The following is a 27,755-nucleotide window of genomic DNA, read 5'->3' on the forward strand; positions in this document are numbered from 1 at the left end:
CACATCATTTTGCAGGACAAACCAAGCTATTGCTGTAGCATGATAGAAATTAGAAATTACCTACAGTACAACTACCACATTTTCTAAGTTATTTTATGTCATTCACGCATTGAATCTCAGTTGGTTAAAAATTGCTTTAATGTAGCAGGCTTTTAGTCCTTAAACCCATACCCTGCTTACATCATTTCCCATATATTTTCTTCCTTCAGCTTTCTACAACAGTTGGAGATGGCAACAAAAAAGCATGAAATTATGATCATGTGATTGGCACATCATAAACAGGACAAATATTCACAAATATCAGAAAATAAGAAACTGAAACTATTGAGCTAGCTTGGACATTCAACCATCATTTGGTATCATGACAAATTTTAATCCTACATCAAATACATGATCTGAATAGCAAAATGCTCAACTGAAGTTGCCATGAATAGGTTTAATATATACACTTGTACCATCTAATTCAAATGTTGATTTCTTTGTCAATGTAACAATACAGGGTTAGGCAGGTAAACTGGATCAGCCCTTCACGAATCCTGTCAAGACTATTTACACAGGTACAGCTGATTGTCGGCTTTCGTGGAGAACAGAGACAGGGCAAGCTACAGTCCGCCGCCCAGCCACACAAACATGTACTTTGTGTTACTGATGGGCAGCATAGAAGCAAAGGCTACACTACACACAGTCACTCGTCAACCACACACATCTCTCCACCTACACCGTGCACGGTGATATATACATATACATATACACCCTGTCTACCCCACATGTTGATCAATATTGTCAAGCTCAATACGTCGAACCTGTAAATCATTTACGTTCAAGTGAGCAACTGCAGGGAATTTTCTTCCCAGCATCCCTTATGAAAGTTTAAGACGCACCGGCTTTAAAATGAGATAATTCCTCACTCACTCACCGCGTTATTTTTTCGCTGAACAGTCTTGCGGACGGGAACTCCTTCAAATTGAGTTCAATGCAGGAAGGGAAGGCATAATTTATTCACCGGTTGCATGCGCTTTATCAAAATGACAGTCCGCTTTGGCCGGCCTGAAATCTGTAAGGTCTTGCTCTCTCCAGACAAAATGCTGACAGACCTCCTTCTACGTAGCGACACATACAAAGCTGTTTGACAAAATGGCACCTACTTCGACATCAGCACACGAATACAGTACAATGGAAGTACTCAAATTGCCCAGATCGGCTTGCCGAGGCGTGGGGGATGGGAGTGAAATCTACTCGCTCGAGCTCAATCCACAGTGGCAAATGCAGTAAGCCCAGTGAATATGAGTCATGACATCACAGTTTGGGGTGTATTAATTATAGCAACAGGGGGTCAATTAACATTCTAATGGAAAGACGAAGTGTCCATTATGCCGACTGATGAAGTCCACACTACTAGACGACAGTACTCCAACCTAAATTTTTGCATATTAAGTTGATGCCTTCATCCATCAACGCAAGGTCAGTGGGGAAAAAAAAACACTCTACATCTTAGACCTCATCATATTCAAATCATATGCAAATCAGATAAATGCTTAATTGCAATTGCCGTAATGCTGGCCTTCAGTAGAGAAACTACTATTCATCAGTGTAGATAGATTGTCCCTCCGTCAGGGACAGATGTGAAAGTTACATGATCTGTCTACATTCATGTGGATTACATGCATGTTATGAAATGCTCCCTTCATTATACCATTCTTGCAAAAGGTCAAACCTCCTGCAGGCTGTACACTGCATGTAGGCAAGGCTACAGCTCAAAAAAAAAATGGAAAAAAAAATCAATAGACGGAGAGGTACCCTATTGATTATGCAAAATGCCATCCAGACACTATGCATGTTAATTAGGAATCATTTCTAGAATTTTGTAATGCGTGTTTTGCTTGCATCTATCACATTACAAATTGATGAAATCATATCTGGGCAGAACATATACACATTTGACTACTATTTTCCTTTCCTTTTGCAAGACAGGGTAAAAGCTGGAAAAATGATACAATGAATAGATCAAGTTATGAAATATCTAAGGTAAAGAAGTATAAGCATGTGTGGCTTTTTTTCAGTTACAGGAATACAACATTTTTTTTTACAGAAATTGAGTGCATTAATTAACATTACAATGTACAATGAAAAAAAAATTATGAGTTTGAAAAAGACTTGGAATATAATATGATGATGCTGGAAATAGGCAGGAATGCTAAAAAAACAACAAAGCTTTAAGGTTACATCCCTCTCCCCCCACCCCAATGTAATTATACAAATGACATGACCCAAGTAAGCTTAAAATGGTTAGCTCTACACAGGCTTCTCAATATCAACAGAAATTTGGAAAAGAATGCCTCTTGACAATTCCATGCAATCAAGCACATCTACTGAAAATGACTTCTTCATCTGAGATGAACTGTAAAAACAGTTCCTCATTGCTGGTAATTCATCAAATTTATTTTTGTTCCTTACCTCCATCAAGGAAATCCCACATGGATTTCATCATACTCTCCCCACATTTCTATTGATTTCTTTGAATAAGTATTTTATTAAATAACTTGTTTGGATAAGCTGGACACATGAAGACTTTTGTTTATGAAATGCTTTCACTGATTTAATGTCAAATGAATATTTCAATTTCCTACATTGGATACTTAGCTGCAACACACAATACCTGCAAGTCAACTTTTCGATTAAACTGAAAGTGTTTGCAAGTCAGAAAACATCGATGACAGTAACTGTCTACCAAACGTCTACCAAAAGTTTGAAAAAATAAAACCAGCAAAATGCCCTTTGAGCACTCATACTGAGTGATACAGGGCATCATAGATATACATCCTATTATTATCATAACTATTATTATCATAAAATTAAGAAAAGCTAACAAATTGCCATTGGTATCAATTATAGTACTATGACTAAGAAAATTATCTACAGAAAAGCTACCACCAACTAAGTCTACATTCTTAAATAGATATAGAAGAAAAAAAGGTAATATATCATCAGTGTTCCACGGAAGAAAGACACACGAGCCCTTGACACATTTTGCTTTTATCCTGAAACCCACGCTCAGCTGGAATGGCCTATTCAAATTTCTGCAATTCCCATCAAAACTGCGAACAGATAATAAACACAGATGGGAAAGAATGGGACATTCTGGGGGACTTTAGACTCTATTTTGTGCCTATCATATTCCTGTCTTTTCCTTGACTATGGAATCAGCTCTTCCACTCTCCTCCGCATATCCTGGTTTCCACCGATTCCGATCTGTCAGAACATCCCGCACATCAGTTCATGGCGGCAAAGTGAAATGCGGTCAACACATAAACAACCATCAGGCTATGGCATGATGTTGTTGATGCAGGACATGGGGGGAGGGGGAGGGGGACTCTGGTTTAGCAACTAGTCTACTTAAAAAAAAAAAAAGAAGAAGAAGAGAGACGTGTGCAGCACAACTATATCTAATTGTCAGGTAAACCCATCACCATCTATTAAGTTTGTGCAACATTTTGCTTGATGAGTTTATAATGATCTTAAATAGATATACATTGCCTGCTCACAGTAAAAAAAAAGGGGGAATTTCATTCTTATTCAATGATTAATTGAGTTTGTAAGAAACAATCTAAAATTAGAGCAATTCTACCACAGCAAGCAGTCAATTGGGCTGCATATATGGCTTCTCATGTAACCACAGTTACAGCTCTTCATTTTCACTAAGATGAAGTTCATGGACCTCATCGGGTAATTACTGACATGGAAGACTTAAATCTATATTTTCAATATCCTTCTTACCAAAGAATATCAACAATATGCATTACCAACTATATTCATGGCTTGAAACATAGAGCTTTTGTCATCCAAGGTTAGGGCTTTGCCAATAAGCCTATTTCCAGCATTTTTCATGTAATCAAAATGTTTTGCAAACTTATAGATTGTGTTTATGGTACATTGTAATATCAATTTATGCACTCAATTTCAGTAGAAATTGATATGTTTCTATTTTAAATGTGAAAAAAAATGAATGAATGAATGAATGAATGAATGAATGAATGTATGAATTAATGAATGTGCTGTGTGCATTTCATGAAGCAAAATCAACCTGGGCCAAGTACAGTTGAACCTCTCGTATCCGGACAAGTCGGGACCGGGGCTCATCCGGATTTGGCCGGATACGGGAGACTCAATGCTTTATACATGTACATATACATACACATGTACTGATGTAGCCCATTGTAGTACCACATGTAGTAATGTGTATACTGCAACCTTTTCATTGTTACATTTGGGGATGTTTCGGGATGTTGAAATGTCTGAAGGTAAGCAATTTGGAAGGAAATTTGATGCAATGTATGTTAATCACATTGGAAGTAATATGTAATTCATGTGTGTTTGGGTAGGAGTTCTCAAGGAGTTGGGAATCCCCCTTTCTTCCCGTAATTATTTTAAAAAAATCACGGCGAGATTGCGTCCGGATAATAGAGAGATCCGGATAAAGGGAGGCCGGATAATAGAGGTTCAACTGTATCATGAAAGTTCTTGAATTTTTCTTCATTGTGTAAATGAGAGCTGGAGCAGAAAGACAGACAGAAAAAAACCAAAAACAACAACAAACAAAAAACACTGCTTCCAGTATGAGGGAAAGGGGAGGGGAGCTGGGCTGAAAGCACGATACCAGCATGAATGCTGCATCTCACGTCTACAACGAGACAAGCACATGCTAGATTGTGTCTTGCCCATGCACTTCAAACAATTCATGTTAAAGAGAGTCTTGCAGATTACCAAATGCATGACCTTTGTTGACCTTTCAAATCAGCACATGACCATGAACAGTATCCTAAACATGAAGATCTACAGGCATGTGCATCTCTGTTAGAAGGTTTGGTTATATATGGAATAATGGTTGAAAAGTTAGCTGTCACAATACAGCCCTACAGGTAAACTTTCACATTTAAAAATAACAGACAGTGAATACTTGACATTTGGATCTCTTTGCCCCACCTCCACTGTCAGTGGGCGGAATCTTTCTTTTTATTCAAAATGTTACGATGTTATCACTTTAACATCATTAAAAGCATCTTCTTTAGAACAACTGAGAAAAAAAAAAACCTAGAGCTGTATCTTTCTCATGTAACATGATTGTGTAAAAAAAAACTGATGTCCTCTAAAAGTCTTCTTTTATGAATTCCACAAAAAAACAGATGCATCTGAAAATGTCATTGAATGAAGTCAATTTGCATAAAAAGTATTTTGTGAAAGAATTGGGGCCCGACACATGTTTGTTCATGGACCCTCTTTCTTTTTCTCCCCCATCTCACACTCCAACTAGCACGGACAGGCTTAATGCAAATAATGGATTTCTCCATGTCGAGCCCCCGCTCGAAATCCATCTCCCCCCTGAGCAATCACTCTCGCCTGGGGAAGACGGTGGGTCCAAGGGAAGGGGTAAGTTAGGCACGAACCTCAGTCATCTGAGCATTACCTCTCTCTTCCGTTGAGCGCTCGGGCGACCAAGCTCCCCGGGAAGGAATTGATTCCGCTATGTTGGGGCAAAATCAATGGCGGGGAATATTCCGCAGCCTCATCAATTCCTCGTTGTGTCCCCCCACACGTGTCCTGCTAACTGACCACAATGTCCAGTGATGGTCTCAATCAAGGTAGTGGGTCAGTTTCTGCAGTCGTCAAACACCCCACAATCTCAGTCTCATGCATCCCTCTTTGGACAAAGTAATGGTGCTCTCACACAGCAAATCTCCATCTCACATAGCAAATGATGGATGTGGTTTCTCTCCACATCAGACAGACAAATACACTGTACCGTATCTAAGAAATTATGTATAGGTTCTGCTGATCAGAAGTGGCCATAATGTGCAAATGTACTCATGTATGTTCAGTATCTCAGGAAATTTAAAACTTGTTTTGAATAGCTCATCATACAATTTTTCATGCAATTTGTCACTGGTATATATTCAGATGTTGTGAAAAAAAAGGCAGACAGTGCTTGAAGTTGAAAGGCACAATATAATGCTGACACAAAATACACACAGAGGCTTTACGGGTAATTGGTTAAAGGCTGTTTTTGGTCATTTATGGAATATGCTGAAATTTCTGTCTTTAAGCGAAAACTTTATCTTTTCAGTATGTTTTTTTGAAGGGGATGGTTATACCCCTTCCCCCTACATTATGTAGCCAACTGACATATCCCTGTACATGATTTTTGGAATTGGGTTTACAGAGAGGTCATGTTAACTCTGAGTTTGTTGATTATCGTGTCAGCTTGATGCTAAACTACGAGAAGTGACTCCCCATGGCTTGTGGATAGCGCACAGACCCTTAGAAATCTTGTGGTTCTAATCATCGACTAGTCTTTAATATTGCTAACTTTTGAGTGTATCTACATGTGTACATGGGGCTAACTTGGGGCTAACTTTGAGCTAATCATCAAAGTTTAGATTTTCAAGATGAACTTAAGATTAGGAGACATCAAGTGATCCTAACAGTCGACAGAAGTTCACACAGCAAATACTAGGTGCTTTGTCATTAAAAAGGAAATATCTATCATCAACTGAGGGAACCAATCAAAGCTGATTGAAATTCCATCTGAAATACTCGAATGCAATATGATAAAGATAATGAATCACACTAATTGTGTATATATATTCTAATATCTGCACACGAAAATTGAACTCACTGGTAAGTATTTAAAGCGAAAATGTATTTAATCTCTGTGAGAGGTCTTGATATATGTACCATTAATGTACCATAATATTTCTTGACACACACACATACACACACTAATACTTCATACAGAATGCATACTCTAAAAGTGGAAATTTTCGCAGTGTTGAAATTTTCGCACATTTCGCGCAACCAGAATCTAGCCCCAAAATAAAAGCACACGAATATTTTTGCTTGCCATATGTGCAAGTGGTTGATGTGTTGATTCCGCGGAATTAAAAACATGCGAAACTCTTCTTACCCTGCCGAGCGTGAAAAATTAGTCGCGCGAAAATATCCACTTTTACAGTATACCATGGTTATCGGTTGCACTTGTCATTTTCATTGTTGTTTTAGAGGTATATTTTCTTTCAAATGCAGTAAATTTTCTTGTTGATGAAATAAAGTTTGCACTGTTCCTCTCATAAATATACTTGTAATGGTACAAAATCTATTTAAGGTCTCAATTTGTTTCCACATGGTTAACTCTGTGACCCCACAAATCCCTTTTTCTGGCTGCACTGATAAGAGAAAAGGAAGAAGAGATAAAAAGAAGAAGACACACAATAGTTTTCTGAATACTCTTAAAGGGGAAGGCTAGTAACTGATCAGTGGGAATCAGTGGAAATGCTGAGAGATGATTGTTCCAATCCTTATGGGATTAATTCAAGAGTTCATTGTATATCTATTGTTGTGTGAAAATGATTTGCTTCAGAACGGTCTCATATTCAAGTAATGTGCAGATTAATGCTCCGTCACTGACCAGGGACGCTAACCTGGAAGCATTAAACTGCACATTACTTGAATATGAGACCATTCTGAAGCAAATCATTTTCACACAACAATAGATATACAATGAACTCTTGAATGAATCCCATAAGAATTGGAACAATCATCTTCCAGCATTTCCACTGATTCCCACTGATCAGTTACTAGCCTTCCCCTTTAACTTTGAAACTTGGCAAAAAAGATAACTTCCTTTTTAAACATGCAGCCCCTCTGCTAGAATTGCAACTGACTTCATGATTGATCATCGATTGATTATCATGCATTGAATAAACTTATCATCCATTATACAACTCTATGTGATACCTGGCTGTGGTCTATTAGAGCAAGGTGAAGACTAAGAATGACTGCAATTTAGCAAACAAAGAGTTCAACATACATCCGTGAACTGTCTGACAAGTGGACCTTTGGTTTCAAAAGGTGAGGTGATGACAGTGGTATGTAACCAGGGATATCACCAATGCACTGTTTTTAGTTTTGCTCGCCTCATTTTCCAGTTTCAGTTCCTACAAAAATATAAGTATGTACACTTGACTCTTTTTGGTAATGTTGAAAGATCTTATTCATCAGAAAAGCACAGACATTTCTTTGTGTAATCTTTACATTGAGCTATTTGATAGTAAGACCTAATAAGAGTTTGCTTTGATACTTTGTAAATTGCAAGCCATTCTTAACAGCAACATATTAACCCGGAGGACGGACTAATTTTGCTGCAACACGCATTTCCCATACACACCTGCCCGAGTATACTCAGGACTCGCCCTCAACGGGTTGATGCCATTTCATGACTTTAACTGAACAAAGACCTAATTGCAGCAACGCATGAATACTTATTTGAAAGACACATCAACACATTCAACAATGATTACATTGACATAGCCCCTGTGAAAAATCAAACATCTTTCTGTACAGGCAATTGTTGTAATGACTGAAATTAGCATATATCAGAGATTACTAAAGCTAGCTGGACTCCAATGTCATTCCTGAGCCACAGCCGGCAAGTCTACAAGGATACGTTCAAGATAAAGCCATCTATCTTCTCTTTCCCAAAGAATATTTTGAACAGGATATGACACCATTCATCTTCATCCTCCTAAAGTAAATATGTGGCTACCAAGGATGCTGTACATACATACCCATAATTAACTGGATGTACATCAACAATCTGTGACTCTCTGGGGATGCAAGATGCTTTACAGAACAGGGGCGGATCCAGGAATGCCGTAAAGGGGAGGTGCTTTTACAAAATCAACCCGTTGAGGATGAGAGTATACTCGGGCAAGTGTCTATGGGAAATGCATGTTGTAGCAAAATCAGCCTGTTCTCAATGGGTTAAAGGGGGCGCATGCCCCTCCCCCCCCCCCCCCCATTTTTTCTTTTTATTTCTTTTGTTGTAACAAAAAATAAAGAGGGGGTGCACACCCGGTGTGCCCCCTTCTGGATCCGCCACTGCAGAATAATCCCAGTGATGAAAAGTACCGATAGGTCTTCCAAGTTGTGGCTGGTTGAGTTTGGTACTCAATTACAGTCTGAGTATGCCATTGCCAAAGGAAACAGCTTTGTTGCTTATCATTAGCTCTGCATGGTTGACTGCAATGTGCTTATGCTAACAACTTGGTCATCTCTGTACAGTGTAGTTCTAATTTCATGTTCATAGCTCAATGTAGTCAAATTTCCTTTTCTCTTCCAAAGCATGGAAGCCTTTTTCTCCGTCTTCATTTGCATGAAATCACAGTTGTCTCATATAAGAAGTTCCACTTTAAATGTTAGGGCGTAATTTTTCCTCCATCACACAAAAGTGATCAAAATTACTCTGTAACAAGTATGGTGGATATCCATGTCCTAGGTCAACTAGACGGTGCCCCAAGCACTAAAACAGCTTTTCCAGGAATTGAAGGAAGATTGTTTCCTTCTTGTTGTTGTTGCTGTTGTTGTTGTTGTTATTGTTATTGTTATTGTTATTGTTGTTGTTGTTGTTGTTGTTGTTGTCGTTGTCGTTGTCGTTGTCGTTGTCGTTGTCGTTGTCGTTGTCGTTGTCGTTGTCGTTGTCGTTGTCGTTGTCGTTGTCGTTGTCGTTGTCGTTGTTGTTGTTGTTGTTGTTGTTGTCTTTTTTACCAAGCCAGGGGACAGTTTTACTTTAAGAAAAACATGTATATTACTACAGTGATAATACGCTTGGTTGTTTCAAGTCATACAATTCTATGCAGCTTCTTTACACAGGTTCTCAGAATCCTCAATCCCAGAACTTGTCTGAAGTTTGCCTGGAGTTTGCCCAACATTCCTTCACTCAATGAAGATGAAATAAATGACAGACATGTGAAGAAAAAACAAAACAAAACAAAACAATAATCAATATGAGAGGAACAGATGAAATAAATCATAGACAATACAGGTAATCATGGCCGGATCGACAGAAACCAACCATAAATTTGAATGTATTGGTATAGTGGTCTATAACTATCAAATATTGTGAGGACAAGCTGATTTCGCTATATATTACATGTTTTCCATAGACACATGGCCTAGTATACTCAGGACTAGTCTTCAACAGGGTAATGAAGAGCCCTTCCTTTCAGAAAAGTAGGTGTATCATTCAAGCAGCTACTGTAAACGTCAATATTTTCGCGCGATTAATTTTTCGCGCTGAGCGGCTCGAAAACGTATTGGCGGGTTCTTAAATTCGCGCTCCGCAGCGGGTTAATACACAGTCTCTGTTTTCATCCAGCGATGCCAGCGTACGATAAGCGACGTAGCGAGCGGCGCGAGTGTGAGTACAAGCGCTCAACTACGTAGTACATGTGTATTTTACTCAATACATGCACTGTGGTACTAGCACTGTAGTCGCGGGGATGTAGCACACCAATCGGCCATGGGCTCGGTGCGTGCGGTGCGTGCGATGATACTGCTCTATGCGTAAACATGTCAGTACTACGTAGCAGTATCATCGACGAAGCGCACACAATTCAGGCCGTTCAAAATGTGCATAGAAAATTGTGAAGATATATTGGCGCGTTTTTGAATTCACGCTAGCCGAACGTAGCGCGAAATCCGCGAAAATTGATGTACCGCGAAAATTTCCACGTTTACAGTACTCCATAAGTCTGCCTCAGTTGGTACAACATATCCAGATATTTCTTCATCCAATGTTCGACATACACACAAGGCTTTTATACATTGTATATTATCTCATCATTCGCATTTTACTACAGTCATAAATCACGCTGAGAGCTTGTTTTCATACCAATGTAGGCTGGCACCTGGAAACTAGATATTTTTGCAAAACCTCAGATTACGCTGGAACAGGACAACATTGTAGTGGTGCTGTCCTAATGTGATTGATACCCTTGCATTACTTTCACACATCTCTCAAAATGCCCCAGGAGTGCATGAAAGCATTCAAAATCTATTAGCAGGTCATGACCTTTTAACCCTATGACCTGAGATGTTTGTATCAATTTCAAAATATTTCATACTTCAGAGCTGCTGCAGATTTAAGCACACAGTCAGAAACCAGGACCAATATCACAATTTGTCCATCAACCATTTCACATACAAACTGTGAAACTGAATATGTTATAGCACAAAAGAAAAGTTAAAATTTTGCAATGTCATTTGAGGAAGTGGTCCATGTTTTTGTAATGGTTGATCCTCTACTTTTATATATTTCATAGACATCCATCTTCTTTTTGTTATTTCAATATGGCAGATAGTTTAAGGTGACTTGTTTAAACTGAACCCTTTCTATTGCTAAAGGCTGGTCATTTGTACATTGTTTATATTGTTTGTTTTGTTTGTTTTTTAGTTGCATTAAAAAATGAAAAAAAAAACCTTGTGAATGATTACGCAGAATATCAGTTCTCAATTTCAACAAAGTGGGGGAGGGAGGGGAGAGGAAGGAGTAATTTCGCATTGTTGGGGTTGGCTTCTACTGCTACATAAATCAGATTAGATTCTAGGTTTTCAGGTAAAAACATCAGGACATCAGACCCTTTTAAACTAGGAAAACTAAAAGAAGTCATAAACTTAAAATGCCAAAGTTGGCTTTCATCAAATCAAACAACTGGAAGGAGTTGTACCTTTCCTGCTTTCTGTGGGAGATCACCCGCTTTGCAGCCATTTTTTGCAAAATCTCCCGATCTCCTGCTTGAGCTTGAACTTCTTCCGATCTCCTGCTTGAGCTTGAACTTCTTCCACTCCTGGTGTGTGTCTCCCAATTTTCCACAACTTTCATCAAAGTATTTATTCATTCTCTTTCTTGAGGGGAAGATATATGTATATAATAAAAATGTAAATGGTAGGCTAGAGGGGCAATGTTACTGTCACATCTTCTACTTTGCCAATGACAGCCTCACTGTTTTATGAAATGATGTAAAACTTTAATATTTCTTGAATTTCTTATTGAATGTATAATCCAATAAAACTTCCTTCGTTCTGTTTACTTTGATTTCATTCTACTCTTTCTGTCAACTTATGAAGTATAAAGTGGCAGTTTATTTCAATGACTCCATAGAAATACAATAAAGATCACATGCTTTTATTAGATATGATTTTTTTTTTGGGGGGGGGGCTTTCAGATATTCACTATTGCATTTGAAAATGAGTAGAATTTCAGAGGGTTTTCACACACACACACGCACACACACACACACGCACAAAGATGAAAATGAGGAACTACCTTTAAAGGAGCCTCTAGATTCTGGCACATAAAGTGAAATATCATATTCTGCATCCCCCCCCCCCCCAAGCTCCATCAAGAGGGCTGATGAACTGTTGGTGGAACTCGATCTTTATCCCGAAACACTTGTCAACATGAAGAATGTGTGTGTACACTGATCACTGGCTGGGACCGAGCCTGGTGTCTGCATGCTGGCCTGTTTTCATCAGTGCTCTCAAAGCTTCCAGGATTCATGAGAAATGAATCTCCCTTGAGAAGAGAACTGGACACACAGGACAGGGAATGGCAAACAACCGCTCCAAAACAAATATTCCATTTCGACACATCGCATCCTCCTTGCTACGTGCACTTTGCTGTACATTGTATGTTTCAAGCAAGATTAAGACAATACAAAAAGTGGTGCTATTTTGTGTTTTTCTTACGATGATTGTGAGGAATAATGCATGAGTTTGAGATCAGATGGAACTGCACTAAACTGGCTAAACCTTGGAGTGGTTGCAATAAATATGTTATGGCAATAATTACAAGTGACAGCTAACTTTGAAAAATAAGAATTAAAGAGCTTAAAAAGAAAACTACAAGATGTCAAGCTATAAAAAGTCAGTGACCATTGATATTTCTTTCCTAAAAGTTACAGGGTGGTCCACAATTTGACATTTGAGCATGTTGCAAGCTCAAACGTGAGAATGTTGCGAAAAGTGTATGTGTGCAGCATGCACATCATGAGCGTGAAGCGCGCAATATTTTGCAACTTATTTCCCGTTCTGCTGCTTACGTTCGATGTTCTGTCTCATGTTTTGCACACAAATTTTCTGAGTAATTTTATGCGCATCAAGTTTTCACATGTTTTTGATATGTTGATTACATTTTATTTTGAGCATGTTGCCAATATTTGAGGATGTTTCCCTTCATGTTGCTGGCTTTTGAGGATGTTGAACAAGAATTTGAGAAGAATTTAAGCACGTTGCAGCGACATGCTCAAACCCTTCATGGACCAGCCTGAGCTATCAAAGCATATTTACAAAGTGTGTGGCACCAAAAAGAAATGTAGCCTGATATCATGTCTTTGCTAAGAAGAATCTTCAGAAATTGCAACTATCTCTTCTCAAGTCCTAAAAAATTAGCAAAACTTTCCATGCAACTTACATGACATATGCAACAAATTCCTTGTAAATATGCAAATCTTGGTCCACTTGTTCAGATAGTTCAAAACAAATTGTATTCCCATATGACTACTGCTATTTATGCTGAAATCTTAGAACATGATAGTGGCCTTCTAGTTCTCAGCTGACAATATGCTTCATCCTCAAGGGCACCTTCACAGTTGCACAAGCCTGGTTCAATCTTTGATAGATGCAAGGACTTTTCTGTCAATCAGCGAATATTTTGACATTTGAAGCCTCAAGTGTTATGACACATATTTGAACAACTTGAAATATTACTGCACTACAGTTTGAGCATTTTCCAAACTATTTTGATCTTTATCTAAATGGGAAAACAAACAATGGCTCTCTAGAAAACCAATGAAGAGCACCCTCGCAGCTGACCTGCCAGAAAAAAAAAAAGAAAAGAAGTTTCATTGACATTAGGATATTATATTATACATCTGCATAAAGCTTGCTTCAGAAGCCAGTTTTGGATCTGTAGATAAATGTCTGAAGTCAATGATATCCCCATTGTATTTACTACCTCTCGGCCCTCAAAGAAACCAAATGGGTCATCTTTTGACCAAAGATGCCAGCAAACAATCTTTATTCACCAAGACAAGGTATTTGTAAATTGTATACTTCACGAGCATGGTCCAATCAGTTTGTGATCTAGTTATTAAAGAAGACTTTGACGGTTAGTTCTGCCTTGTTTGGGTGGTTTAGAGGTTTGGGGGGGGGGGGGGGGGTCGAGATTGTTCTTGGTTGTTGTTGTTGTTGTTGTTGTTGTTGTTGTTGTTGTTGTTGTTGTTGTTGTTGTTGTTGTTGTTGTTGTTGTTGTTGTTGTTGTTGTTGTTGTTGTTGTTGTTGTTGTTGTTGCTGCTGCTGCTGCTGCTGCTGCTGCTGCTGCTGCTGCTGCTGTTGTCTTTGTTTTGGGAGGATTGTTTTGGGAGGATTGTTTGTTGGGGGTTTTGTCACTGAAGGCTTTCTTCCTATATGACTAACAAACTCTAGATCATTTTTCCTGTCTTATCATTCCCTTCATGACTGGTTTTAATCTTCTTTTGCCTATGACAGCTAGAGCATGAATTGTGACATGCAAAAAGTAACTGTCAGAGGCAGAGGGCAACATCAACAGTCTAGTATCACTACAGACTTGTGTCGAGGCAAAGGAAATAAATCTTGATGTCATGATACAAGTATACTGCAATGTGGAGGTAGCATGCAACAGGATTTTTGTCTTTGATTGGAGTGAACATGAAGCTTGTGGAACATGATACATGAATAGGCAGGTGTTCTATTTATCAATGACACAGCCCAGAAAAGAGGCTATAAGACAAAATGTGGGCGTACACAAACATGTTTACTTAGTCGCAAACGATGGAAGGTACATTTAATCAATACCATGCTCCAGTTCACAGGAATGTTGTCGTTACAGAGTTCTTATAAATTTTTGCGAGTCTTGTAGGATATCAGCCTGTCTGTTTTTATGTCTATAAATGCAGTCTAACTCAGTATAAATACTATTAGGTGAGAAATCAGGGTTCTCTATGCCACCAAGCCTATAAAGAACATGAAGCAATTATAGATGTTCAAATATATTCATACACTAAATGTAGATGAGTGTGTGAATCATGCACACATGACCCTTGATTTGTGTGATATTTTAGCAGAAGATTACATGAGTTTTATATGCACCTTGAGCAGCTTCTTTGCGAAAGTTGTTATGATATATGAACTCTGTCACAATTTCTACTATTCTAGTTACTAAAATGATAACGATTATATCTATTATTATAATTACTGTCATTGCCATTATCATCAACATAATCAACATTATCTTTATTATTATTATCATTATTTTTTTTTATCATTATTATTATTATTATCATCATTATTATTACTATTATTATCATTATTATTATCATCATCATCATCATCCATTGTCATTATAATTGCTATAATCATTATTATATGTTATGATCACGGTCATAATTGTAATCATGAAAATGTGGTGTACATCGTGGTCTAAGTTCTGCTGAGGTCATACACTTATCAACAACACAACATTGGAAGGATTTAAGCCATTGAAAATAATTGTTAATCACAAGTGAACTAGGTTTCACGTTTCTTGGATTGTACATAGCTGACATGAGGCTGATGTGAACAAGACGGCGATGGGTAGATAGTTATTCACCACTACAGAATTTTCACCACTAAAGGTTTTTCTCTGGCTTGGTCACTCGAGATGCCAGGACTAGTTTATCATTGAGATCTTGAAGGATAGGTTTGCACTGCACTTCGGCCGTCCACAGCGAAAAGTAGCATTAGCACTGCATGTCCCTCAAACCTGTATTTGTTCTCAGTCCCTTGAATAATGCACTCGGTCGGTACATTTTGACCCAACTAGGTCAACAAAATTTCTTTGTACGTGCTCTGCAGGCCACAAATATTGACTAATCATTTTTGCATTTAATGCTGACAATGGTTATCGCAAATTTTAGGGTATGAGGGAAAGGGGAGTTCTATCACACTGTAATAATATTCCCCGCCTTATATATCTATTTCTATTATAGCCTAATGAAGACTGACAGAAAAAGGGGATGTACAGAGGATGTTTCACAAAAATTGACTGCAAAAGAAAGTAGGACAATGGCCTGTTTTGCTTGATATCAGTGGTTGAATGATAAGTTGATCCACAGGAAAACAAAACAATCCAAATATCGACAACAATTATGATCAAACTAACAGATTAAAGAATATTATGATGATGATGAAAATTATACATGACTACTGCTAGTAAAGAACAAGATCACCAGAATATACATGTGTATTGAGTAAATGCAGCAATATTAAGAACACACCACTGAACGTTAGCATGAAGGAAAATTGGACGATCCGTTCGAAAGTTACGAAGTTTTACACTTTTAAAGACCTCTACTGATTATGATGTCACATGCATAATGTGATATAAGAAAAGTATAAAGGAAATTTTACAAAACTGCATTTTTTTGAAAAAAGTGCATACTCCCTCTACTTACTACTGAGGTATGTAATGGTAATATTATCCCCCTACCTTCTGAAAGGGGCAACTCAAGTGCTCTTTTGTTATGTGAGAAAGTGCAATTATGTTGAATTTTCTTTATATTTTCTTAATATCATTCTGCGCATATGACATCACAAGCTGTAGTAGTCTTCTCATCCAGCGATGACAGCACAGAAACTTCAATAAATTAATAATTTTTCAAGTTTGTCCATTTTCCCCACGAGCATACTCTGATGTGTTCTACTAATATTGCTGAATTTTCTCAATCCACATGTATATTAAGGTGAACTTGTCCTTTAATGTATAAGCGAGCAGCGAGCAATCATGCCTAGCTTGTGATAGTTAAATACAGTGGTACAACAGTGTATATCCCTGTTGCACAAAAAGGTTGTAGAAAGTATTCACGGAAAGACACAGGATACAATTACATCCTCAGCATTATCATTTTAGACAATTTAACCCATCAAGTCTCAAAGCAGAATCCCCTCTTCTGTGAGTTGATGCTGTAGTTTTTATTTAAATTTTCTTCAACCTGTCCTGCATTTGAACCAGAATCACTTGTGTGTTTTTTTTTTAAGTAAAATCTACTTCTTCCACGGTTGTCAAGCTTTCAAGCTTTGCTTTTTTGTTGGTTTTTTCTGTTTTTTTTTCTACCCCTGCAAACCCATGAAACATTTTGTAATGTTCAGAAAATACAATTTATACTGCTCAACAATTATCATAAGCTTGTGTTATATCATGCTAATTTGTATCACAAATTGAAAATGTGCCTTTAGTTTCTTCATATTTGGTGTGTAATTTCTTTTGCAAAATTTTCATTCATCAAAAAGTTGTAGAAACCAATAAATGAAATGAAATTTAATAAAATTACATTTTTTTAAAACATATTCATCGTACATGGAAGACTAAAATACATATATTCTGAAGAACAAAGTTTATTTTGGTTGCAGAATTATCAAAAGCCTTTATAAAATTGCTACTATCATATCTTATCCATGCATGGGCAACACTGACAGAAGATTATATAGAGCTAATTTTCCTTCCTCATATTGACATATTTTGATGCAGTTTCTTTTCTGATTTTGTGCAGATGTAATGAACTCCACCTGTTCCATGTTGTCCTCCAATGTAGGACTTAGAAAGAAATTCAGTTTTCAGCCAATTTGATGAGGACCTCATGATTAATTTTACAGGAAAATCAATCCAGAATTAATGGGTTACGGGTAATGTAAAAGTTGAAATTTTTGCAGTGTGAATTTCTTGTGCATTTTACAGCACAAAAAATAAAATCACACAAATTTGCTACTTGTCATATTAAAATATTGTTTTTCATACAATGTATTTTGATTCCATGGAATCTAAAAAAAAACCTTACTCAGTTGAGCATGAAATCACTACTCACATGAAAATTTCCACTTTTTCATTAATGCCTCAAACAGTGCCCAAAGCTTGTACCTTTAACTGATCACAGAGAAAATGTATGGAATGAGACATATCTTGAACTACTATCATGTTGTACATTGCACAAGGTTATAACTTACATGACACTTGTCTCGATCTGGTGCTCCTCCGCTATCTCCCATGATGCAACTGGTTTCCTCTGACCTGTGATGTTAACAAATCAGAAATACATGCACCTTTAGAGATGAAGAGATATACCTGAATTGACATTAAGGAATATTTCACTCGTTTGATCTGCAAATCTGAGAGGAAAATCATCTCAATCAATATCAAACCAATATTTGCTTAAGAGTATTATGATAAACAAAATACCTGCCTTCTTTGTACAATAACAGATTACACCCACCAGTTTGCCTTTAAATGTTTACTAGTACCACAAATTGAAAAAAACATGGTTAAACTGTGGCCACAAAATATCTGAAATCGTAAAGCTCTTTTGCAGCTCCAGTGTGACGCTCAGCGGGTTTAATTCACCTCTACTGCTCTCTCCACTGGGTGGGGTGATCGGATGACAGCTCAAACATCTTGAGGGAGAATTTCTTAGATTTCTCGAAACTGTGCCTCCCTGGGAACGGCGCAAATTGCAAAATATGTCTGTGAGTGATGGGCACCCCGCTTGGACGGGGCTGTGAGCTATTTCATTTCGGCAAGCAATGTAAAGGGACCTATACCATGCGATGCATAACCTAGAGCATTGTGTGAAATAGGGGAAAGATCATGCATGATAAAATCTAATTTACATGAGACTCCACAGAATGTATAAGGTTGCATCCTAACATGTATACATCTACAACCAACTTCAGCTGTAACATCATCAGCTATACATCACAAACATACTTTGAACATCATTTTGTTATTTAAAATCAATAAAGAGCCTACAATGCAACACACAACACATTCTTGATACAACTATCACACTACAATCACAATTCACATGAGCTTTTGTTTTTTCAGAGAATTGTATACCTACTGTATGCATATAAATGCATCAAGCTTTGCAGCATATCATGGCAACAAAACATCTGAGCAGAATGAATATTGTTGTTACTTCACAAGAAAAAAAATAAAAATGGCCTTAAAGTATCTAACTTATACACTTTCCTTTCAACTCTCATTCTCTCTCATTCAAAAAAGGAACCCCCAAATGTATGGGCTTCATGAATCATTAAAACAGATTTAATAAAAGAGTTCCTTGCTAACAAAATGAAACAAAAATAACCACTGCCATAGAATCACTGTCAAACATACTCACATTTCCTTTGTGATTAAAAACTAAAGATGTTGTGAACAAGCCACCCTTTCCACACAAAGTTTACAGTACATTGTCACATACACCGAAGAAGCCATGGCAGATGAAGGCAAAAACTGGGATTATTATTGTTCCAGTGCACAGTCGAGATGGAGATCTAAAGTCACTAGAAATGAAATTGTTGATCGTTGTTAACAGGCAGTGGGCTGCATTTGGAATCTCTAATTGAATTTTGGGCACTCCCGCTCAGCTGCGCACAGGCCAATTTTACCACGTGCGCACTCCCTGCGATCTGAGGTCATACCTAATCAGTCAGCCACGCATCATGAATGGAAAATGGGTCGGACATACACAGGGCGCCACTGCTAGAACTCGAGTGAAGAGTCTGTTGCCATGTGATGGACGAACTCCGCACGCAGACTCGTCACGACGCCATCATCCCACTGATCGATAACTAATACCTTGCATTAAGGGCGGGGGTGATGAAGATGAGTTTCTCACGACTGCACTTAATGGCACATGCTCATGAAGTATGTTGTGCTACATTCAAAATGCACTCATTGTATTTGTGCATGCATAGTTCAGCTCAAGGGGATGACCTCACATACACGTGCAAATACCATCACAATAGGCCTTTGGTCTCACTCACAACACATGGTACGGTGAACACATGTGACACAATCATTACACCATCACTTCCTGTTTCTATGACGATGAAGCGTCACACTCGATGATTTCCTTTCAAATCTTATTTGTCTAATTTTCTTCTAATCTGCGCACAATTAATTGGCATCAATGTTTCCGCACGTGAATAAACAACATGCCTATTATCACGTAAAGCATTTTTGCACTGAGAAGCTGAAATCTGATGTGCACGACTGCATTGCAGAAATCCTACCTCGATCCTGTGCTGAAATCACACACTGGAAAATGTGCTTACAGTGCTACTAAAAAGCTCCTTACTTCCCCTCATCAAACATGGGAGTACAATTAGAGCTTGTTAGCACTGCTCCTACTGGCCCTATCAGGGTTCAGGTTTCTCACCTCCCTATCGTGCCTGGGAGAATTGGGGGGCCTCTCCATACCATCTTCATCCTGCTGTGAGGAACCCACATGGTAGGAGGGGCCAGTCAGTCCCCATTAGGGCACTCTCATCTCCTTCAAGAACACAAGATTGCCAGTGACAAAGAGGTACAAGTGTATGAGTGGCTTTGTGGTTTGAGGAGCAAAGAGGGGCTGGGATGGTAGCCACGGAGGGGCATTAGCTACCTATCAAATTTCAGTGGATTTTCTGGCAGCTAGGCAATCAGAAAAGACCTCTAGAAAAACAAAAACAACAGATTTTTGATATCTTATTGTAACTTTCTACAGCTTTTATATAATGAAATATCATTCTCACACTGCGGGTAAAGATGTGAGTAACCTAGCCTTCAAGAGTATACATGTACATTGTTTTTATGCACTTATTCTTGCTTGTCTTTCCATTATTAAACAGGTACATGAAGGCAGAACATAACCAGCAAATATAAGCATATAATATGTAGGATAATATTTGTACAAAAGTGTGATCATTTTTTGTTTGCATTTATTACATGAATAGTGTTTCTCCTTCAGAGAATTAGACCTGATTTCCAGGCAATTTTTGTGGTAAAAAGTTGCATCTGAATATGGCATTTGAATCAGAATAGTGTGAAGATATAATGGTTAAACTACTGATACATCCCAAAGTGATAAGTGTAATAATCATTTAATACATCCTTATACACATTTGGGGAAAAAATATCATATTTATATAAGTGAACACCATCAATTTCAGTAATCTTTAGTAACTTTCTATATATAGCAGCAGGTTTTTTTAAAGGGACTGTACAGTACTGGTTGAGGTAGGGATTCATGTTTTGAACATTCCTAAGTGAGATAATGAAAAGCCTCTTATGAAATATGGAAGAGCATGTAATTCTAAGAAGGATTCAACTTTTATTTGATGAAAATTGGTTTTCAAATTGCCGAGATATTAAAAAAAGTGCTAACAATAAAAGGCTACATGCCTCAACTTTATTAGTATCTCTTTGTTTCACCTTGTTTTTGGATATCTCAGCCATTTCAAAATCGATTTTCATCGAATAAACTTTTGATACCCCTTAGAACTGCATGCTCTTTGACATCTCATAGAGTGGTTTCTAAATATCTCACAAGACGTTAAAAGCTAAATCTTCACCTCGACCAGAACTGTACACACCCTTTAAGTATACCAAAACTATTTAAATTCTTTATTTAGATTTGCTCAAACATTTGGCCACCTTGCTCTGATAAGAATTATTATCTTTCTAAATGGAGACTACTTTCCAAATAATGTACACCTGTATCTCTGTCAAATTATCAGAAACAGATTTATGTCGAATGTCTGGCAAACTCTGAAAATGTCTCTCTATTCAAATTTAATCACATGTTTTTGTGATTATGTGATTTTAAGTGAAATGCATAAGAAAAAATAACATGTTTTCCTTCTTGAATATACCCAGATCAAAATGACCTTTTTTATGCACTGGCATAAAGCCTTTTCAAATGATCAATACTCTTAAGAAAACAGTTTTACTTCCCACAACCAAGCAATGTTAAAAATAACATCAGGCAAACAAAATCCAATAGCTCTCCAAATTTGAGTCAAACCACAATAAAAACGAGCTCCAGGAGAAGAAAAAAACATGAGAAAAATCAATACAGGTTTGGCTCGTGAATTACATTACAGCACGGTTTGACAACTCCTTTGGAGAAAAGTGGGACCGTGCATCAAATCTTCACCTTCGTCTGACGCCGAGGCAGCACTCACCTCACAAAAATAGAGGCTTTCACAACCAGCAGTATTGAAGACACCTCTACGGTTCCGTCGCAGCAGATAGAAATGAATATGATATGGGACGGCAAGATCACTAGGCCTGGCATAATGACACGGCCATTTCATAGCATGAGCACATGTATTCCTGCTCAATTTACTCTCGTTCGACTAGTCTAAATTTGGGCAGCAAAGGTAATTGTGGGATTTACTGATGATGTTTGGCATTCTTACTAGTAGTGCTCATTTCCTCTGCTACTTGTAAACACAATTTAAACAATCTGTAACTTATAGCAAAATAAATTGTATTATGATGTTCTAAAGAAACTCGACAGAAAACAAGCCCCAGAAGTCACAATCTTAAATTTACGAATTTCATTTTGTAGGACCTACATGTCCTGTCAACAAAAATGACTGCCTGGAAGAAGTTCTCCTTGCAATTTCTGTAAAATATATTCCTCGACCATGGCCTCCCCATGAATGAGCTGTGAATCCTTGCAAAGTACACACTTCCTTGAATAATATTTACAAGTGCAGGAATATTATTATCCATTTTCATATTCTAAAAATTGTTACCTTATACCTACAGCAGTCAAATTTATCTGAAATATACTGCATTTCATGAAAAATACATTATACATTTGGGGGCCCTCTTCACACAAGCACTTCATTGCAGTTACAATCTAAAGTCATCATGGTTACCAGGGCAGTTTTAGTTGTTCATATGGTAACTATGGCAACTACTGCAAATTTCAGAAACTAGCAAATTCTTCATGAGCCATTGCCCTGCAATGACATGGACTTCAACATCATGAATGAAAATGAAGACGTATAAGTAAGCAGGATAAAAACTAACTACAATGTAAAGTACTGCATCAGATAAATTGAGAACAGGGTGATGAGTACTTGGTGGTAACGTATAGACAGTCATGCAGACAAAGTGAACAAACACTCCTTCTTTCTTCCCACACAAGACTGTATTATGTGGGACTACAGCTTATTGTTGATCTTGAAAATGGGAATGGCATTCTCCAGATATCGACCACTTATCCCATCAATTGGCACAAAGACCTAGAATTCAAATCTAATCAGTAGAAGAATCATGGCACTTCCCTCGCAATGCCGAAGGCACTGGCAAACTTAACGACCAGATCATCTCGTCTGGATGAAGTCACAGTCGTGGAGATGAGAATGCACAAAAATGAAACATAAATTACAATCAAAAATGCCTCTGGCATCACAATTAAAAGACAGGAAAGACATCAAAAAGATAAAATTTTTCACTACATCTTCGAAGATGCAATCATCCTACTCTGAATTGGACTAAATGTTGGAAAGAGGATAAGCACATTGCTCTGAATAGGTTTTCCAGCTCCGGGTGGGGATGGATGCTTAGCATTTTACCACCTGTATCTCATAGGATCTGTGTGGAATGATGACTCATCCACAGTGGATGTGAAGTCATCCCCATGGAGGGTGTGTGTGGCAGTATGCCTGCACAGTGTGCAGAGCCGCATCTACATCTGCACTGATCATCCACATCACATGTACAGGTACTGTACATACAGGAGCTGCTGGGAGGCGTAGCAATTCGTGATTGTGTAGTGCCTGATGCATCCACACTATCATTCCTAAAATTGATGCACCGAACTGTGGCTCAGGTACGAATTTATGGTCTTCTATGGCTCAAGTCCCCCTGTTTATGCAACTGACCTCTTAGAAGGCAAGTTTTGTTCTTTGTACATTTGATGAACAAAGAGCAAAAAATAGATTTATGCATTTCACACATGAAAAAAGAAAACACAAAACACACATCAATCTACAATAATGTTCACATTTTGATTGATTTGATATCACAAATTGATTCTTTTCGTCAAAGTTGATGTGGCAGTTTTATCTTGGGGAACACTGGAAAAATACCTGTCAAACAAATGCAAATTCATAATCTACATAAATCTATTCATACATGCATGCTGTAGTACATTCACATGTCATTTCTTAAACTTAAACAAAAACGACATACGTGCAGAGAAGCTGAATTAACAATCTACAATTACTACAGTACTTCCTGTGTACTTGCATGTGTGTGTGTGTGTCTGTCTGTCTTTGTGTCATTTCAAAGCAAAGTTAACATTTCATATGCTGAACAAAGTACAAAAAGATCAGTGTATAAATCCAGTTTCTCTGTGATCACACACAGTTTCAGGTGCAGCTCTAACTCTGAATTACCCACTTAGTATCTAAAGGCCACAAGCCAATGCAAAACATTAATTTCACTTCAGCCTAACTTAATGCGCAGGCAAATGCCAGCAAGAATGGCATTGGAAAGAAGTTAGGGTGCAAATCCGATGAATAGAATCATCAAATCAACAAATACAAACTGCTCCGGTGGCAGTGTGCACGGATGCACACAGCGTTTCTCCTAAAGTGATTTTCAAGGCCAATTCTGGATGATGAAATAAATTCTGGCATTTGATCTAGCCCTACACACAGCGCAGAGAATAATTCTCAAAGCTCAGCATACTGTGTGGGGGGCGAGGGTATATGCTTATTCCTCCTAGCAGAAAATTTAAGGCGATTCAAATGTTCAGCTCTTAAACAAAGTCCTGAAAAAAAAAAATGTTCGTCTAGACTACAGTAAAATCAGATGAATTTACCTTAAATGAAATGTTTAACCCCCAACGTACAACCTGTTTTATACAATACTATCGGTGAAGTCATATGTATTGTGGCTGGCTGGGGTTATGACTGTGCTTAGCTGGCTCTGACTTACAATGTGTACTTGTATTTAGTCACTGTTGTCATATTCCAATCCTTGAGAAAAAAAAAAGGACATCAAGCACTTGATAATGTATCACATCATCCACAGAAACAAACTTTACCCGCACTTTTGTGGCTTTTTAACCCATTTAGGACGAGCCCGAGAATACTCGGGCAGGTGTCTATGGGAAATGCGTGTTGTAGCAAAATCAAACCGTCCTCAACGGGTTAATCGATACAGTAAAAATCAAAGCAACCATTATGTATGGTAGGAAATGTATGGTAGGAAATGTATGGTAGGATATGTAGGAAAGGAATGATTTAAAAACGTATCAAAACTTCATGCATACCCAACAGTCATTCCTCAGAACCAGAGACCTTACAAAACACTTACCTGATATAGCAACAGCATCAGCATGCAATTTGATTCAAACTACAACTGTAGATTGCCATGTACTCAATATGAACAGGTGCATACAATTGCTCCTATTATACAGTATTATAAGGTCCCTGGGGAAGTATGGATCTGCAAAGGTGGAATGCTTTTGAGAAAATCTACTGCTTGACCTAATTCATTTATTTGCAGAGAATGTGCTCTATTATGACATCAATATAATATGTCCTTGACAGAGTAATGGAAAAAATGTAAAATGAATTCAGAGAAGCACGATATATATATATATATACAAACTAAATCCCATAAACCACATTACTGTGGGCTATGCTGCAATATATTTCATCATTTCATTCATTGCTAGTATTTCATTATTTGGAATAGAAAAATCTCTTTCACACTTTCACACAAGCTCCATTTTGATCATAAACAATTGTTTGCTTCTGTTGCAAAATCACTAAAAGCCTCTCTAAGTCACTAAATTGAATTAATCTTACAAATAAAATCATGCATTGAAAGATTGTCGTAGTTATTAATTTTTTCTTAAACTAAGAAATTTGTATGTTCTTTCTGATTTTGTGCATATGAAATATGTTCAGCTAGTTCCATATAATCTCTTGAATTTCTTATACATGCAGTAGGAGCAAGAAATGCTGATTTAAGTGACGAAATGATAATTTCTACAGGAAAATTTCCCCTAAGATTTGATGGATGAACTGGTGATGGGCTAATTGGACTCTTACAACAGATGGATGAGGAAACTCTTTATCCAGTATCAAGAAGAGAAGATGTTATCATGCAGCTTTTTTGTCTCTCTTTGTTTATGAAAATCTAGATTGCTCCATCAGCACTGTGCAGCTTCCTCCCAGTAATGTCATTTATCATACTGGATGCAGGCCTTTTTAAAACAACGCCACTGTCATCCATCAATCACTGATGATCTGGGCAACGTCAGAATTCTCTCCCCTTTCAATAATCCCCACATCAGGTGGTGCATAATCTGCCTCATCTTGCACAACAGCATCGGCGAGGCATTAGCGAGCAAACTGCGCGAGGAGAGAGCAAGGGCACATAATATCCTTGCTAGCTTTCATAGCCATGACCGGTGATGGGTAATGTCGGATATATCACAGACTTTGACTTTGAGATCAACCATCTTCATTTGTAACGCTACACCGGAGCCCGTTGCCGGGTGGGGTCCCTCGTGAGGCACATTATTCATGCTCGCCGCTTTCTCTGCGCAAAGCCTGCATTTTACATAACCTGCACTTGGTGTGAACCTATGAACACAAGCTGCTTTCGGAGTTTTCTCCAGGGGCTTACGCTAAATCTAATTTGAATATATCTAGAGAAAACATGCAGTAAATATGAAGGTTTTCCATAGGAGACGGATGAGGAATAAACGGTGAAGAGAAAGATTTGCAGGGTAGACAAATACTTGACAAAAACAGACGCAGAGATGATTATGAACACATATTCTGTTATTCCTCCTATAGTTCAAGTCAAGCAAGTTTGTGATTCACGGCTAGTTCTTAGGCCACTGTTTTTTATTCATTTATTTGTTTATTTTGTGCCACAGATATTCATGTAATCAGACAAATATATGCCACCAAATATTTTGTTCTAAAATGGCATTGATGCACTTTCTGTATAACACATGCATGCTAAATACATCAAATCCAATATATTGTTTCTCCAGAAGTCTGTATAGACTACACAATATCCATTTTATTGTGGTTTTCATCACTAAATTGAATGCATTTCTCCGAAAAAATATTCCACTGGTTGAGGGCATGAAGCAATACTGTAAAAGTGGATATTTTCACACAAGTAATTTTTCATGCTCGGCCACTGAAGATGAATTCTGCATGTTTCTAATTCCGCTGAATGAAGATGTAACACAGTGGTACACATTGCAAGCAAGAATTATTTGCATGCTTTTATTTCCACTCTAGTTTTTGGGCATGCAAAAGGCGCCAAAATTTCCACATCGCTAAAAATTTCCACTTTTATAGTATCACAATGAAATAAACGATATTTTTATCACAATTACTAGCTTGATCGGAATAGACCAATGTGCACAAATGAACTTAGTGGACAAATCTGTGTAATCCACCGTCAATGCAATCATTTTAGTGCTAAAAAGGATACAAACAAACAAATTATCACGGTAACCTTTCCATTGCTTATTATCAGATCATAGAGTTTTATTTTCAGATGTTGTCAATATTTCTTATCTTCATCTTTATCAGCATGAGATGGAATCCAAAGTGTATGGAACCTGAGATGGAATAACTTTCTATATTCCCTAAGATATTGCTGCAATTCTTCAACACTACCTCCACGAAATGAGGCCAATTATTTCCCGCCCTTTTTTTTTATGCTGGGCACATTTGTCGCACCATCTTGTCTTATAAACTGGAAGGGGGGTGAGGAGAGGTTGTGCTCGTATTGGGACAGGGAAAATTCAGGGGAAAGTATCCGTCACTTAGCTGCCATCAGCCTGCCAGTGGGCTTTCATGGGTTCATCCGCCGAGCAACCTGATCACACTTCTGCCTGATGATAAAGCAGCGCCAGGCAACCAGCCCCTGCCCAACCTAGTCTCCTCACCACAGACCCATCCTGTAACTTCTCTGCCCCTCCCTCCTCTCTCTCTCTCCTACCTTAAAGGGATCGTATAGTTTTGGTTGAGGCCTAATTTCAGATTTC

General features: G+C 37.9%; 1 protein-coding gene across 1 annotated transcript in view; it reads right to left on the reverse strand.

The window, feature by feature from the left end:
• The window catches only part of LOC139745091 (uncharacterized), a 102,595-nt gene extending 84,662 nt beyond the window's left edge, over positions 1–17,933 (reverse strand). The window contains exon 1 of the mRNA XM_071655515.1: positions 17,890–17,933. Coding sequence (XP_071511616.1) covers positions 17,890–17,931 — 42 coding nt within the window. The 5' untranslated portion in view covers positions 17,932–17,933. The remainder of the gene's footprint in view (positions 1–17,889) is intronic.
• Between the last annotated feature and the right edge of the window lie 9,822 nt (positions 17,934–27,755).

This window comes from Diadema antillarum, unplaced genomic scaffold (assembly GCF_040938485.1).
Source record: "Diadema antillarum isolate AM-2024a unplaced genomic scaffold, OU_Dant_1.0 scf00000036, whole genome shotgun sequence".
NCBI classification, from domain to species: domain Eukaryota; kingdom Metazoa; phylum Echinodermata; class Echinoidea; order Diadematoida; family Diadematidae; genus Diadema; species Diadema antillarum.